The 18,234-nt window shown below is 42.3% G+C and overlaps 1 protein-coding gene across 1 annotated transcript; it reads right to left on the reverse strand.

Moving 5' to 3' along the window:
* Nucleotides 1-182: 182 nt before the first annotated feature.
* On the reverse strand, nucleotides 183-17,263 carry LOC308326186 (uncharacterized protein; the record flags this gene model as incomplete). Its single annotated transcript, XM_080778994.1, has 12 exons — nucleotides 183-4,625; nucleotides 4,994-6,513; nucleotides 7,110-7,565; nucleotides 7,823-7,867; nucleotides 8,340-8,487; nucleotides 9,119-9,199; nucleotides 9,585-9,743; nucleotides 11,374-11,571; nucleotides 12,398-12,559; nucleotides 14,243-14,300; nucleotides 16,961-17,088; nucleotides 17,231-17,263. The coding sequence occupies 12 exons, from the start codon at nucleotides 17,261-17,263 to the stop codon at nucleotides 4,578-4,580; spliced, it is 3,036 nt and encodes a 1,011-aa protein (XP_080635120.1). The 3' UTR covers nucleotides 183-4,577.
* Between the last annotated feature and the right edge of the window lie 971 nt (nucleotides 17,264-18,234).

Genomic DNA, 18,234 nt, shown 5'->3' on the forward strand with positions numbered 1-18,234 from the left:
CCCCTCAAGGACCCATGGGTCCTCGGGTTCGTGGACAATTATGTTGTTTTTCTATGGAATGCTTTAGTCCTGTGTTGTTGTTATAATGGCTGTTTCCTGACTATCATTATTCATAACACATAACATATGTCTTCTTTCTGTGGGAGACTGTTATAGATCTAAATAAAGACAAAACACATACGTATGGTTAAATTATATATGTTTGATACTTTTATTTCTTTACTGTTCCAACACAGAATGTCACATTTAGACAACAACACATACAGCATCACACATTTATATTATATTATCATTATTAGTTAATATTATTATTGTATTTATTACACCCAACCAATGCAACCATGACTCTTTACCATGGTAACCATGGCAAAGAAGTTATTAGTATAATTACAGTCAACTGTGAGATTACCATGGCAACACAGTTATAATGATGTTATTTTCTATTATTATTATTATTTATTAGACCGTGGCTTTTAAAGTGCATATATCTGAATCAAGTACCTTGAATCCTTTGTCTGGATAATAGAAAACACCCACTGACAGAAATGACAAGCTTTTATTTGATCTCTCTCATGTAAAATACCTTCATTGTTAATCTTACTACACAGTTACCTTGAACTAGTTTAATTTGTTTCCTGATTATGTCTTGATCATATAGTTAAAGTGGATATTATCCTCTTGAATCTCTGATCCACCAGTAAAAATGTACTGAAGCCAGTAAAATTATCGATGATTCCAATTAAATACTTTAATGACTAGCCCTATACACTTAGTCGTACGACGAATAGAGAAAATAGTTCACTTGTTAGCTCAGAGGTTTTTAGATTAATTGAAATCTTTGGATTTCTTTTTAAACTGTTCACCTTTAATGACATGCCCAGAATAGGGGCACTAGTTTGAAAAACTTGAATATGAAAAAAGAAAAAAAAAAGATGCTATGCTACATTTGTCTATGTACACTATACAGTGAGAACTGAACTGGAAGCCAATGTGAGTCCTGCCAAAAAACAGAAAAAACATGGTCTATCAAACAAGTGTTTTAAATCTTGTATTTACAAATATTTCTCTTCTTTTCTAAATGTAGAGAATTTTTCTTCCAATTCCAAACACCATTCTCTTGTCAACATCACTGGAATTAAGTGCCGTGACCCCACATACTGTGACTTACTTTATATTTGAATAATATTCTAATTCAAATGTTTGAATCCAAGAGTAAAACACATGTTAAGATGGGAGTTTTTGCAGAAACAGAGAATTGGTGTGATTGAGGACACATGGATTCTGAATATACGGTAGTCTTGAGACTGGCCTCATTTCACTTCACATTCATTAAACTCACAACTAGAGTAAAAACAGAAAACAGAAAATTTTGCAAATGACAGAAACCATATTCTCAATAATTAGATGTGACTATCTTCTCATGCTGGAAGTGTCACGTCTATTTCATCAACAGAAGTGAAGTGAATTCAAACTAGTCCCAGGAAAACAGCATTAAGTGTTTTGGCTCTATTAATACCGCTGATCAGTTACAAGTTAACGCTATTCTATTATTGCATGTTGTTTCAACCACAAAGAACTTTTACATAGAAACATGAAAAAAAAATGAAAAAAAAAAATGACAGACCCATTTACAGTAGCACAATTACCCAATCCGGCCATTTGGTTCAATTTCAACAACAAATCACCTCTTGATCAAAAATTGCAAGACAGACTGCAGGAAACCCAGTAAACTGCCAAACTCTCTTAGGCAGTATGCAAGTAAACAGAGAGGATAGAAGGGGTGCTATCCTGGATCAATAATCTTAATCTTGAATGTCAAGAAAAAAAAAGTCAGAAAAATTAAGAAAAACATATTTTAATAATTTTAGAAAAACTACCAAGTGCACCATTTTTACCTAATATTGCTGTTTCATTATGCCATTAGTCATTAGTTAGGTCAGGATGCATTATGTCATTAGTTTAGGTTTTACAGTATGTGTTCTGACTAACAGTTTGGTATACAGTTGTGTTCATACTATTTATTAACAGTACACGTATGCCATAATTAAGTCGGCTTCTGTATGAAGAAAATTCCATGGGCACTAAGCCGCACTATTAAAAATGACTTTCACACTTCCCTTGCATTTTCTCTGCATACAATGAATGAGTGGAAAAACTCTTGATTCTGGCAAGGAAAGACACGCTATGGAGGGGGGAAAGTAAACAGCAGAGAGGAACCTACATTAAGGTCTATATGATGTCTGTTTGAAATCAAAGGGCATCACAGTTTAGGACAAAAGTTATACTGGGCGAGAGAAGACCAGGTTCCTCCAAGATATATTGGAAGCCAGCCAGACCTGTCATTGGTTTTTAGTGGCCAGGGTGGTCTGTGTGCTTTCTAGGGACTGAGTCCATGACAGCATCTACACAGGAATCTTGGGACTGAAGCTGAACATGATGTGATGTGCCTAAATGGGTGCATTCAGGCAGAATCAGATACAGTATGTAAGCATTTGATCATTCATACTTCAGCATTAGTTTGCTCAAATGTATCTCGCCACAGGCGATGATTTGGGATCACCATCCCTCTTCAGTGAAACTTGGGTGCATTTGCAGCACCAGCATTACATTTGAAGTGTTGTTTCTTTTTACCACTTTCTGATTCCATACAATCCACAATCCACAAATTAAATGTTCACAGTGTTTTCATGCAACCTTAGCAAAGTTGTCAATGAGGTAGGCATGAACAGAGCAAATACATTGTTACCTGTGTAAATGTAGCCAGTCATCTTCTATGTGTATTTATCTGTCTCTATAGGCTATAGCATTTGCATGGGCACAACAATATCCCATGATACATTCTCATGTTTAGTCGAAGTTGTAAACAGAGGAAATATGGTTGCATGGTATACTTTCCAGGCAGTACAAGAACACAGATTAGTTGTATGGAATATTTTAATGTGCATTGTTTCTTTTCACCAGGCAGTAATGTTTCTGTTTTCTACACTCTGAATAGAAAAAAAGAAACAATGAGATAAAACAAGATGTATTGTACACAACTGAACAGATACCGGATGTGTAGAAAAATTACATTTGTCTACAACAACACTAATGAACATTTGAGTTCATTTTTCAATACATCTGTTTATGAATAGTTATAGTATGTGCATTCAATGTTTTTTTTCCCAACAGATCTTTTTTTTTAAGAGTGTACAGGTGATGAAATATGTTTCACTTCATGCAGTTTGATCTACAGCCGATCTGTTAACCAAGTTTCATACACATCATTCATCGCCTAATCCAGAGCCCAAGAAATGCAGCGTTTGCGTCATTTCGCAGTTCAGCGGGAGCTGAGATTAGGAGCCCTATTTTCGCCGGTGCCTTACCCCTTATCCCTAAACTTTTTTGCTTTTATTATATTTTGAAAAACATTCAACACTCAACAACAACTTCAAATAGGCAATCTATATTGACACGTTTTGTGAGCTTGTAGAAAAAATGTTTTTCAAAATGGCAAAGAAGTTTAGGGCACTGGCGAGAATAGAGCCATAGGACACCATAGCCCGGCCTGCTTCAAGCGGATCTGGAGATCGCAGCAACCTCTCCAGATAACATATGGAGCTTGTTGTGTATTTATTTTACAGCCACATTTCCTGGTACTAGAAAAGGTCACAGGAACACGGCGGCCATGGTTCCACCTGGCTCTAACCTATACTTATAACTACTATTTACCTAAAGAAGCACTAATCCACAATAGACTCTTTTTAGATTAAATTAATGTATATACATGCTTTCTCAGAGACCGCTAGACTGGCTTCCAACCCCAAGTTGACAAAAAAAAGGGAAATCATTTTCCATTTGGACTGAGTGGTCCTACTGAAAGGTAATCCTTTAAAAAAAGAAAAGTTGAAATGAAAATAAGGATGATTCCCAAGAAATGAAGTTGCGTTGACAGCACTCGCAAATAAATATTAAAATAAATTAATATACATAAATATATTTTATAGTTGACTTACAGGCTCCACCTAGGGTAGGCTACAGTCGCTGGGTAAATGGCTTATTCTAAAAACCATTTTCTGGGAATGTTGTTCACTGTTCTTTCCAGCAGAGAGCGCTGTTGCTCAACACCGTTCCCCTAGGTCTCTAGGCTATTCAGGCCTAAGCAGCAAAAGTGTGACATTTTGCTGACGGCGATGACACCAGAGATATTTTTGGACCAAACAAGCTCTCTGGTTCTGTTCACCTCTGGCTCCATGTCAGCTCGGGAGTTGTTTAAATACACCAGGAAGTTCATTGACCTTGCTGTCTGACTTACTGTTCATCTAACCGTCCAATAATAGACCCTAAAACATTTCGATTAACCACAAACAACCAAATAAATAACTTACTGCCTCATTTCTCCTGTCCTTGCTCTTCCCCCCCACGTCATTGTCCTTCTATATGCGTCCTCCTCACCGTCTTTCTCCCACCTTCTCTTGTGTTTCTCTTTTTGCCCCTGCTGTCACGGGAGCCCCAGGAGAATGTTATCAGTTGTCACATTAACCCCAGGTGGGTGTTGGTCGATGTAGTGACGTCACCACCAGGTCACAGTTCAGAGTTCACTTCAGGTCAAGGCCCTGAGTTTTGGACTGAACCTGGTCCTTGGCCTGCACAGACAGAACAACCCAGGTAAGAGACAGAGACCTTCAACTCTATAAATATATCATCGATCATTTAATAAAATAATCAATTCATAATTGACTATACACACTATAAATCTGATATTACAAATCTTGAACAAATAGATACAGATACAACAAATATTGAAATGAGTTTGTATATTGGCTATTTTTGCAAGACACCGTTGTATGACAAAGTATAAAATAGCACTAATATATTTTATGAAACAGCTTCTCGATTATTTCATTAATTGAAAGAGTAATCTATAGATAGAACAATCGCTAAGAACATAAACGATAGTTGCAGCCCTAATTAGTGCGATGCATCAATGCATGTACAAGCGAGTGTAACTTACCATGAGCGAGGGCCGTGGGGGTCGGACAGGTCTGACGGGTCGTACCGGCTCTGCTACAGGTTTCACCTGCTTGCGGGCCAGGGGCTCCAGATCGTCCGCCACGTCCTGACAGCCAACATAGCCTCCGGTCCCGAATATAGATCCCAGATCGCCGTCCAGCAAGCTGTTGGTGGCGGCCATGCTGAACGATGCCGGGTTCTGGTTGGCGGCTGTGTTGCGCGTGGCCAGGTCGTCACCTGCAGCCGCGCAGAGAGGCTCAGCGGGGTTGTTGGTGGCGTCAGTGTTGCCAATAGTTGTGTTGCTAAGCTCTAAGCCCAGCAGGTCCAGGGTGGCAGGACTGTTAGAGACCACTGATGATGCAATGCTGGTTGAGCTGTTGTTGGCTGAATTGGTGGAGCTGTCAGAGGAGTTGATGGTGGCGTTAACGTCCAGCTCTTCCTCCGCTACACAGTCGTTATTGTTAGCTTCAGCGTCCTTACTAAAAAGATCTAGCACTTCCTGGTTGTCGTGGCTACCTGGATCCAGCACCTCCTGGTTTTCATTGCTACAGAAATCCAGTAATTCCTGGTTGTCATGGTCACGGGGTTCCAGCACTTCCTGGTTGCCATAGCTACAGGGCTCCGGTAGTACCTGGTTGTCTTGTGATTCTAATAGCTCCTGGTTGCCGTATTCGCAGGGTTCCAGCACTTCCTGGTTTCCCTGGTTGCAAAAGTCCAGGACTTCCTGATTTTCAGAGCTAAATACATTCAGAACCTCGTAAGTGACATTACTCCAGGGTTCTACCACTTCCTGATTTCCATTGTTATGGAGTCCGTCGTTGTCAGGGCTACCGGATTCCAGCACTTCCTGGTTGTCATCTGCACACGGTTCCAGTACTTCCATGTTGTCATAGTGACTTGTTTGCATCAGTTCTTGGTTGTCATAGTTACAAGCTTCCAGCTCTTCCTGGTTGTCTGTGCTACAGTTGTCTACAACTTCCTGGTTTTCTCCTTCGGGAGTGAGCTTGAAGCCATAAGGGTCAAAGGCGTCTTGACCCACTGCCTCAGAGGTCCTGAGCTCAAACCCATATGGGTCAAAGCTGAGCTGGTTGGGCTGAGCAGAGGAAGGCTCGGGGTCAAAGGTCAGATCTGGCTCATTTAGCTCTGGGCTAGATACTGCCTCATCAGAGTCTAAGAGGTCGTGAATGGAATGTTCTGGGCTCAACTTGAACCCATATGGATCAAAGGATGGTTCATAGCTCAATTCATAACTCGGCTCTCTGCTTGGTTTAGAGCTGGACCGGCCCAGTGGGCTCTGGGTGTCCACTGAGGTTTGGGGAGTCACGGAACATTCATGTTCCAGTGACTTTTGGGGTTCCGGCCTATCCCATGCCTTAAGCTCCACCTCCTCACAGGGGAAGACATGTTCTGTCGCACCAAGGTCAATCCAGTCTGATTCCACTGATGTGGTGGCTTGAGAAGCAGAGCTGCAAGCATGTATCTGGAGCTCAGACACATTGTGAGCTGGATCAATGACCAGACCTGGAAATAGAAGGCAACATTGGACATTCATTAAAGATGGAAATAAGGGACCATAACATTTTCTTTGATTTCCATTCCTGTGGCGACACGCGACAATTACGTTTTTCATTTCATCACGATTTTCAATTCACTGCATTGTGGTTTAGGGTTAGGTGGCCTGTTAGGTGGTTGTTCTAACTTCTGCTACTGCTGTGTATAGGCTCTGTTAACGACTGTAGTTCCCTTTTCCAGAAGGCGGCATTCCTGTTTGTTTGGCTCAGCAGATTTGAACTAAAACAGCTTCATAATGGGATCTCTAGACAGCTTGGCTAAATACCTGGGGAATTGACTTCTTACTAGTGAGGAGTCAACCAAACACTCCTTGCAGTGGCTGCATTCATCTGGAATAAACTCAAGTGTTTTTCTCTTCTATATTGCCGTTTAAATTGCTTAAATTGCTTAATATCCCGGCTGGGATATTTCTCTGTTGAAAATGGATGGATGACACTACTTGTTCATATTATTATACTTTCCATTCATAACTTGTATAACATGTTACTGGTATGATGGCAAAATGTAAAATATATGTTTCTAGTTTAAAAAAGAAGTTTAAATACCTTGTTGTTTGCTCACTGCAGTCTCTGTGACATCCCCTCCAGGCAGAGAGCCCATACTGAGCTCTTCTATGTCTGAAGGAGGTGAGAAGGCCCCCAGGTCCAGCTCATATCCATTGGGATCCGACTCCGTCGAATACTGTCCCTGCGACCTCCAGCCTCGAACTGGCCCCAGTTCCTCTGACGAACTCTGGATGGGTTTGAAACCCATCGCCTCGTCGGCTGCCTCGCCTCCCGTTGCTATGGCATCCAGGTCCTCTCGGCTGTAGCTGATCTCTATGTCGCTATCTTCATCGGGGAACTCTGACTCAAAACACTGAGTTGCTGTCGAGGCTTTGTTCTCAGTGCAGGACAGGTCTGCCTCGTCACCTTCACCTTCACCTCCGCCCGCCGCATCTCCGAACAACGTGTCTGCTGCAAACGGGTCGGTGCCTTTGAAAGGGTCGGACCCAAATGCACCTGGAAATATTTGTATATTTAGCAATCAGCTAAATTAGCTCAATTTGATATTCCTAACTACCCAGCCCATAAAGGACCATGGAAACCTTCACTTAAGAAACCCCCTGCATGAACTAAAATTGGTGGGTTTTGAGGGGTTTCAAGTTATAACAGAAGAAAAACCACCCCATGGTAACAGTCATGCATTTCTGTAATCCTACCAAAAGTTCTAAATGAAAGATATCTAGAAAAGTGATTTGTAGTTTATCATTACTCACCAGAAGAGTCCGTCTTTGGGAATAAGTCTTCATCAAATAGGTCATCTATAAAACCGGAGACAAAACATAATTTCGGTAATCATTGTGTCATTTTTTATGTTGATGGAATACATTATTTCTTTTTACTGTTCTTCTAAACTCTGATACAGTATATCCTGGAATGTTTAACCACAATGATGCAGCCTAATGCAATGACAAAAGTCAGTTTAATTTATATCCAACTTATTTAAACAACTGCAAGATCGATAAATTGACTGTAGAATGGAAAGAAAAACAAAAGGCAAACAAAACAATTTCACACACACAAAAACTTTACTGTAATTGAAAAAGGCTACTTTGTAAAGCTGAGCAACTTCATAATGTGCTAATGGGACCCTAATGGTCTCTCCCAAGTGGTATCTATAGTATTAGATTGTTTTTCTTCACTTTGACAGTGGAGGTTAGATAATGTCCATTCAGACAGTGGAGGTTAGATAATGTCCATTCAGACAGTGGAGGTTAGGTGTTAGGCGCATACGTTCAGTCTGGCAGTGGACAAAGGGGTCAGCTTGGTAGAAGTCCAGTTGGTCAGTGGGGTTGGGATTGGTGGACAACCCTTCCTTCACCTTCTTCTCCGTGTCATTTCTGATCTTCCCCTGTCCCTCCTCTCTGTCACATCTGTTTATCTGTATGTGGAAGAAGGAGAAGGTAGTGCTTTCTGTGAAGTTCATGTGTGTGCTCAGCTCAGTACCAGCTCAGTGGCCTTGTGGTTAGAGTGTCCGCCCTAAAACTGGGAGGTCGGGGTTCGATCCCCGGCCGGGTCATACCAAAGACTGTAAAAATGGGCCTCCTGCTTGACACTCGGCATCAAAGGGTTGGATTGGGGGTCAAATCTACTAATCAAATGATTCCCGAGCGCGGCGCACGCTGCAGCTCACCGCTCCTTGGCTGCGGCTCACCGCTCCAAGAGATGGGTCAAATGCGGAGAACAAATTTCACTGCGGTAACGTGTGTGACAAATCGTTTGACTTTGTGTATACTGTATACATGTATGCGTATATGTCGCACGCACACACGCACGCACGCACACAGATGCACAGACAGACACACACACACACACACACGCACACACACACACACTTCAAAAATACATTATTTAGTTTTGAAGTAATCCGGTTCTTAGCCTTAATGGTTTTATTCCGCAAACCAGCTCTCATCCAGCCAGGGGTGCAGTGCTTAGTTTAGACAGTTTTTGGTTTAGCCAGAATCATTCATATGTTAGCAAATAGCAATATTTACTTTCAGGGCCTGGTCTACCTTTGGTGTGCTGGAACGACTGTCATCTTCCTCCTCCCTGGTCTCTGTGAGATTATTACTGAAGGACGAACCACTGGTCCTCTGGTAGGTAGGTAGGTAGGTAGGTAGGTAGGTAGACAGAAAAAAAAAGAAAACCCTCAATACATTGTATAAGGTGTGTGTATTTAAAATTTTAAATGACAGACAGACAGACAGACAGACAGACAGACAGACAGACAGACAGACAGACAGACAGAACATTTATTTATTTGTTCATTACTACATAGTACTATATATAGTACTATATAGTATTCTATTCATAGTGTTATATTTCATATAATACTTCTATATTATACCATATTTATACACTGAATGTGTGTATGTTTGTTCCCCTTGCTACAGTAACAACTCTCCCAGGCCAACGCATTCTTTTTGTGGTTGGCTTTATTCTGAACTCCTGTTGAACTGACATATAAAACATACATACCATTATGTAGTCTGCATAGGCGGGCAGCGACTGGCTCCTTCCCCATGGCCTCACAGGAATTGGCTCTTCTTCAGTAGTGTCGGTTGGAGATGCCGACTCGTCCAGCTGGCTCGATGGAGTCACTGCACTTCCTGAGAGAGAGCCCAGAGTCACCTCCTCCTGTGAGGAAGAGACAGGAAGGAGGTGAGAATACAGACCAGTAGACTAAAAACACCTAGCAGTATACCTAATATAATAAAATAATAAATATAACTATAACTATAAAGATATAGTTTAATACAAAACAAATTGGGGTGCAGGCTTTAGTTCCGACATACTATTGATCCGAAACCTCAATCCTAACCTAACCCTAACCGCAAGCACGGGAGCAGCGCATGTCGGACCATCGCTTTTTCGCATCGCATGTCCCCCCGCTTCGGATCTTCGGTGTCGGAAAAGCGTGCGCACCCCAACAAATTTATCTCAAGTAGTCACCAACTTCACCCCCCTACACACACACACACACACACACACACACACACACACAGTCACACACACGCAAGCCACACACGTGCATTTTTAAGCAGCAATGTCACAGCTGGAATGCAAATGCAACAATGGGATTACAAAAATAAGTCACAGCTCAGCCCCAAGAGGGGGCCAGGATACTGGAACCCTGCCTTCTGATATGGACCAGAGCTTTATTGATCTGAGGGGAAATGCGCCCTTGCATTAATGATCCTAATTAATTATATCTGCTGACCTGCATCTGGAACACAGATGTTACCCAGCCAGGTCCCATATCTACCAGATGATAACACTATGAATTGTATTTGTATGTGATCAACAACGTGGATAATTGGTATTATACTTTAATAAATATAACTCATAACCGCAACCACGTGGTGTCTGCTGTCTGCCCTGCAAAATTAAGACAATTTATATTGTAAGCACTTTACCAAATTGCAGCCACACAGAAACCGGGACATAATGTTCAGCTCTGAATGCTTCAACTAAAAGAATTGGTTTGAATTTACCTCATGTCTATAAGCCCAGTTATGCAATCCATCCTTACTTCAAAAATGAGCAATAACTATTGGTTAAATTGAAAACGCCTCTCTTTTATTTGCGTTGCATTTAACTTGGGCTTGTCACACCCGTGCGAAGTGAGTGGTGCAACTCCGTGTGGGGGTCCCGGGGGGGGGGGGGGGTCCCCGGAACATCCAGACCCTCAGGAACATGCCCAGTGGGCCGGGCCGGTTCCGGCGTACCGCTCCATGTCCGAAACGGTTGAGAAATGACAGAGTTACTGTGTGGGGGTCCCTGTACTGTACTGTACTGTACTGTACTGTACTGTACTGTACTGTACTGTACTGTACTGTACTGTACTGTACTGTACTGTCACACCCGAAAATCATCATATATACAGTTAATATGTGCATGTGTGTTGTGTGTGTGTTAGGTTGCGCACAGGTGATGAAAAACAACCATGCTGTTTTCGTGCTCAGACCCACCCAGGCACCCACCCAGCCATCCAGCCACCCACACACATAGCTCCGTAAGGGAGTGGTTGCAACACTCAAAAGGTCCTTATGCACACCTACCGAGGACAGGTGCGTCGGATAATTGGAACTGGAGAAGTAGAAAGTCCCGCACACTGTCTTCACTTTACAACTTACAGCATTTTATTGATGCTGTAAGTGAAGACAGTGTGCGGGACAGTGTGCGTTTTTTCTTCTTCTCCAGGTTTGGTACTACTGCAATTGATTTTGATAATAAAGACAATGTTACAGCATTCATGTCTGTTTACCTCTAGGATCTCCTCATACGACTGTTTGATGGAGTCTTGCAGAGGGATGTCCCTCTCTCCGGCCTCCTCCACTCGCCTCCTTTGCCTTTTGGTCTCCTCCCTCAGCTTTTTGAGCCTCCACCGAGCCCTGGCTAGCTCCCGCTCGTACTCTTCCACCTGGCCTTCCTTCTTCACCTCCTCTGTCTGCAGAGACAATATCTGGATGGGGTGGAGAGGGGGAAGGATGATGATGTGTACAGCAACACTATCTCAATCAGTAGCATAAGGTCAGGCTAGACCCGACTACTGCCTGACCAATCGCAGTGGTTTTATTATTACCATAAAAACCCCACAAGAAGTGTCATTTCACATCACTCTATAATATAGAAATGATGCATTGCATATTATACCAAGATATAAATCATCAATATATTATATATTATCATAGAAAGCATGAATTTCTATAATAAAACAAAGTATAATTTACACAGTCAAATTCTGTGGTTCCGTTCAATTAAAGGATTATACAGTTGTGTCAGTACCAGAATGGAGTGTCTCTTTGTATGTTGATAGGCATTCACTCAACTCACAATACAATGAGAATCACGAAAAAATATATATTAAATTTCCAGTAAAATCCAGTATTTTCTTTCTTATCCTCTTTTCAATATAGCAAATGACTGAAAACAAATGTTTTCATCAATTCTCGTACAAAGATCCTGTATTTTCAACCCTTTTTTTACACACCCTCTGCTGTTTGCATTATGTTTAAGGGCGATTTAAATTTAAACCAGTTTGAATCGTTTTGAATCAATTTACGATATATGGTTAGTTAAATGCCTACTTGTTGGCTCTCCTCAGAGCACAGCTGATATATGGTTAGTTAATGCCTACCTGTTGGCTCTCCTCAGAGCACAGCTGATATATGGTTAGTTAAATGCCTACTTGTTGGCTCTCCTCAGAGCACAGCTGATATATGGTTAGTTAATGCCTACCTGTTGGCTCTCCTCAGAGCACAGCTGATATATGGTTAGTTAATGCCTACCTGTTGGCTCTCCTCAGAGCACAGCTGTCTAGTGTTCTTGAGCTCCTCCTGTAACTTCGTCCTGTGTGCATCTAGTTTTTCAAGCGTTTCCTGCAGCTCTTTGCGGTCAGTCTGCTGCTCCTGTAGCTCCAAGTGTTCCACCGACACTGCATTCTCCAACTCCTATAGAAACACACGAGCACACAACACGCCCGCATGCATGCACACACATTCACAGTGAAAGCCGGGGTTAATTTAACTCCGATAGAGCAGGGTTTCTCAAAGTGGGTACCGTCTACTACCGTGGCACCCTCGGCGCTGTGACACAAGTCCAGGGGTGCCGTGGCACAAGTCAGAATACTTTGATAATATTTGGAATTGATTGAACACTTCAGTTTAATGACCTAGACACTCGACTTGTAACGGACCCGAGTTGCACTGAACTTGAGTTATTTTTCCATCTACAGTACAACAACTTTCTTCACCGAAAATAGCAGATCTATACACGTGGGGTTGTAGATCAGCTATTGTTGGTGAATGTTCCCCCTTAATAGGGACCCTGTTGTTCAAGTTGCTAAACGTCAAGTATAAAGTTATTTTCAGTCTATCCTATAATGGAAACTGACTGACTGACTGTGACATATTGTAGCGGGAAAGATGTGCATACAGTATTTACGTACCGTAATATGACATAAGATTCTAAACAATAAAAAATAAAAATAAAAGGTTATTAAAGTGGAGTCAAAAAGGTTTGAGAACCACTGTCCAAACAGACCTTGCACCTGTTAAAGCATTGTGTGATTTAACATAACAACTTTGGACTGAAACAGGAAAGCATGCACAATTGCACATACATGCCGATACCAACAACAGACAGACAGACAAACAAAACAAACCTACATACGCACACCTGAGCAATCCATCAATGTTAAAATAGAAATGATGCGGAATGAGTCACCCACTGCCGACTGAGCCCGATGAGAGGAGGGATGTGACAGATGGTGTGTGTGTGTGTGTGTGTGTGTGTGTGTGTGTGTGTGTGTGTGTGTGTGTGTCTGTGTGTGTGTGTGTGTGTGTGTGTGTGTGTGTGTGTGTGTGTGTGTGTGTGCGTGTGTGTGTGTGCGTGTGCGTGCGTGTGCGTGCGTGCGCGTGTGTGCCTATATGTGTATGCCTGTGTGTGGCTTTTGTACACTCTAATGATGATGATGATGATGCTAAATATACACTACTGTGAAGTATACAAATCCCAGTTGTATTATATCAGACAGTCTGTCATTATGATGTCTGAACATTGGAGGGATGGTAAAAATAAGCATTTAAAATGTGTGTCAACTGTAGCCTCATTGAATACTATAGGTTTCCTTTTCAAGTTGTAATCTGACTTAAATAGACACTCTATACTTTGTAAAAACAGCCCAGAGTTGCGTTTTAGGCGACTTGGTGTGCTCTCTTTTTATGTGCACCAAATCATTTCGACAAAAATACCCGATCCACAGCTTGTAGATCTGCTATTTTTGGCAATAGGGATGCTACTTGACACCCACATACAGAGCTTTATGTTGACCTGTGCTTTATGTGTATCTGTGGCAAGAATGGGAAATACTAGAGTCTCACGCACGCATGCACGCACACAGACACAGACACACACCCACACACACACACACACACACACAGACACACACACACACACACAGTCACACACACACACACACACACACACACACACACACACACACACACACACACACACACACACACACACAAATATAATACACATTAACACAGACATAATAAAAACAACACAGCATGCACATGCCCCAAACACACACAACACACCAGTGCTAGGTGCTGCGGCCGTGGTCTTACTCTGATCTCCGTCGCCTTGGCGACGACCGGCTCGTCCGTCTCCACAACGCCCGTGTCCCTGGGAGACGACCAGCACAGGAGACAGGACCGTTTGAGCATGGAGGAGAGGGAGCACTCATGCATCCATCCCGCCTTCCCCGTCCCCGTCCCTCCATCCCCTGCCACCTCTGTCTGCTCCTGCTGCTGCATGGTTGCTTCTTCCTCCATGTCCCCCTCTCTACTCTCCTTTTATTCTCTCTATGGCTCTCCGTTTCTCTGTCTCTCTCTCTCTCTCTCTATCTTGACGCCGCAGAGGAGGAGCTGTGTGTGTGTGTGTGTGTGTGTGTGTATGTGCGGTACATGAGTGTCCTGTGTGTGTGTGTGTGTGTGTGTGTGTGTGTGTGTGTGTGTGTGTGTGTGTGATGGAACTGGAATGAACCATGAGGAGATGTGTTTTTGTGTGCCAACAGCCAAGAGCTGGAATGAACCATGACGATTATGTGAAAAGAATGGGCAGAGGGAGTGGGCCGGCCGGGGGGGACCTAACCAATCCATAAGGCTACATGAGTGCGTCCCTCCTTTCATTCCTTTTCTTCCCTCCCCCTTTCATCTTTATATTGCCCTGCCCCCTACCTTTTCCTAGCACCCCCCCACCCCCACGTTAATGGACTCCATCCCCCTCCCTCTAAAACTATACTCATTGCAGTATACACTACAGTAGTAGCCTATATCAGTCATGGTTGATGTGAGTCCGTGCGCGCACACACACACACACACACACACACACACACACACACACACACACACACACACACACACACACACACACACACACACGCTCTCTCACTCTCTCTCTCTCTCTCTCTCTCTCCCTCACATGTAGGGTGAGAGTGCATACCAACTGAGCCATTCATAAAATTCCCAGTGCAGAACACAACCATGATTTACACTACTACAAGCAAACCAGAGGCAGATCAATCGATAATCACCTATCGTCATTTAATTTAGCCATTGTTATGAATTATGGCCATTCATAGCAGAGAACAAAACCGTTGCATAACAGTAGCTATAGTGGCTATAACTATGGTCCTTACATTACACCTAGTCACCTACTACAGTATCCTACCTCTCAATTACAAACTCATACTTCCAATACCAGCTTCCATTTAGGCCTAATCTGCATAAAATAGATGAGGATCTATCTTTCTAAAGTTAGCAATAATGTGTACACCCATACAGTACTTAATATATCCATTCATTGGTAGGCCATACAGAAAGAATCACACAGCAATACATATTAATGACCTTAGAGTCTAAGGTCTAAACTAAAGGTTAGGGCTTATATAAAGGCTTAGACCTTTATATAAAGAAAAATCACACTTACAATAGCCTAATGATGTTAGACCTGATAAGACATGATAAGATTTGCCAGGGTTAAATGACAGGCTAGCACTAAATTAATTATGAAATGTGCACTCATTAAATAGATTGTGGAATGTGGATTTAGAGAGCTTGAGACAGCAGTTGTGCAGTGAGTCTGCAAATAAATTGGCATGATATCAGCTAAATGATTTGACAATATAGGTTGGACACAATTAGAAACTATTCATTATTATTAGATTATTATAGACATAACATTTTATAATTATAATAAGTGTTTAAGTGTTGCAGTCGCACAGCAAACTATAAACTAAGCTTAGGAGACTCAAAGGCTTCTGTAATAAGCCTAAAGAAACATCATGTGGGCTCTAACCACATTTCCAAAAGTTTATAGGCCATACCTTAATTATTAACAGGCCTATAGTTTTAGGTATAGGCCTACAAACCCATAAACTAAGACTTAAACATTGATGTCTAAAGATTAGGCCTACTGAGTTGTTGTTGCAGCAGTCTTTCTGCAGAAGACTTGACCTGGTAGTGAAAGAACTGACTTGGCAGTGATGGAGAAAAAGATGAATATCATGTTTGCTGAGGCCTTGTGGGACCTGAGAGATTGTAGGTTAATTATTCAAAAGAGATTTCTGACTACATTATATTCCATTGGTGTTGCAATTGGCATGTTAGACCGCAAACAATTATATTCATACATAGCAATATATTCACTAATCTGAACCTTGAGTGAGTCAATCATCCTGTTAGGAATATCCCACTTTCTCTACATCCCCCCTCCATTAAGTGTGTGACGTCAAGCAGCAATAATCACTGTTAGCTATATCATCAGGCCTGGGGGACTTCTTCTCAGTTGATTGCAGCTATGGTAGGACAGCTGTGACAGTTCTGGTAGCCTACATCTGCAATAAAGCCAATCGATAGCTCTTATTATCTATTATCTGAAGGAAACGAGAGCCTGGCCCTTCACAAATCACACATTCCGTCCATTCACAACAATACCATTACGTACGTTTGGGGGTTCAGAGATGTAGAGATTATTTTAAAAGGGGAATAAAATGATTAAGGCTCATCATGAGAACCTGCAGACACCATCATTCAAATGAAGGCGTTCTGGCGTTGGTTAAACATTACGGTAAATAGGCTAACAACACAAAACTGCAGCCTTTCACATGTGTAACCCAAAATTCTGCATTGTTTTAATCCAGTTTAATCCTTCGTCTAAAATAGGATGCATTTTCTTTTCTACCCCCCGACTCACTGTCTTGTAAGAACCAATAAATCGATAAATGATCAATAAATGGGACTAAACAATGAATCCATGATCCTGATCGTGCATGCTTTACAGACCCCTCTTCTCCATGGTGGGCTCCTCGCGCTCTCGGCGTCCTCAGACAGTCCAGAATAAAACGCATCATTACTGCAGTGCTCGCGCGCTGATCATCATCCTCCAACCGGCCCGTCTCGTATACTTGCAGCTGGTACCGATCAGGCAGTTAACTGCAGATCAGTGGATCATATACTAGCTGGGTTCGGTTCGGGTAGGCTAGGCTACTATATATAAACACGGGAGACGGGAGAAATCTACCTCCTTCTCGGGGTACATTTCAGTTCTCAAACGTTCTGGCACTCAGCGCTGCCGCTCTGCAGCATCCTCGTGCCGTTTTGTTGTCACGTGAGCGTTTAACGGTTGGCACAAGAGAGAGCTGAGGTGGGATAGATGGATATGGAGTGTTGATTTTTACAGCAAATGTATTGATTTGATTTAGTTTTAGTCACATTTTAGTTGTCTGAAATGTTTTAGTTTGTCTATTTTTCTTCCATTGAATCTATCATGGATTCATGGTTCAAATCCATCCATATCTTCAGCCGATTATCCGTAGTCGGGTCGAGAGCTCCAGACTTCCCTCTCTAGAACAACAGCAACTTCCTCCTGGGGGATCCTTCCCGAGGCAGGGCCAGTTATCTGATCCTTGGTCTCCCCCGAGGTCTCCCCCCAGTGGGAAGTGCATCGAGGACCTCCCTATAGTGAAACACTGGAGAGACATCCTAACCAGATGATAGATATGGTCAAATTACCCCAAAACTTGATATTGTAGCCCAATAAAAAATAGCAGCCTGTGCCCTATATTGTACAAATTACATTGTTATTTATATTTGTATTGACACTGAGGTTGCATTGTTTGTAACCTGTCTCCCCTCTGCAGGGCTGGCACTCCTCTCTAGATTGGAGGATGCCAAGTACTGTGGAGGAGGAGGGGTGTTTGTTCCTTTTTATGTTACATTTTCATTGTATTATGTTGTCTTACGCTCTATAAATGAAATGTGTGAAATGTAGTTGAATGTATATTCCTTTAAAAGATAGTAATGTGGAAGAATTACTCGTAGGCCTTAGATAGCCGTGTGGTTGAGTAGATAATTTACAGTACAACTATAGCGAAATCATATGGAAACAAAGTGTGAAACAATGACTGAGGCATAGGGCATCTTGCTCAGGGTACAAGCCAACTAGCCAGTGCATACTGAGACTGCCACGCAGGAATGAATGAATGAGCACCAGGCTTTATAGGGCAGGGGTTACTCCGTGACTACTTACACCTGAGTAATTGGGGCGTGGGCACTGC

This window comes from Protomyctophum bolini, assembly GCF_963924005.1.
Source record: "Protomyctophum bolini genome assembly, chromosome: 12".
NCBI lineage: Eukaryota > Metazoa > Chordata > Actinopteri > Myctophiformes > Myctophidae > Protomyctophum > Protomyctophum bolini.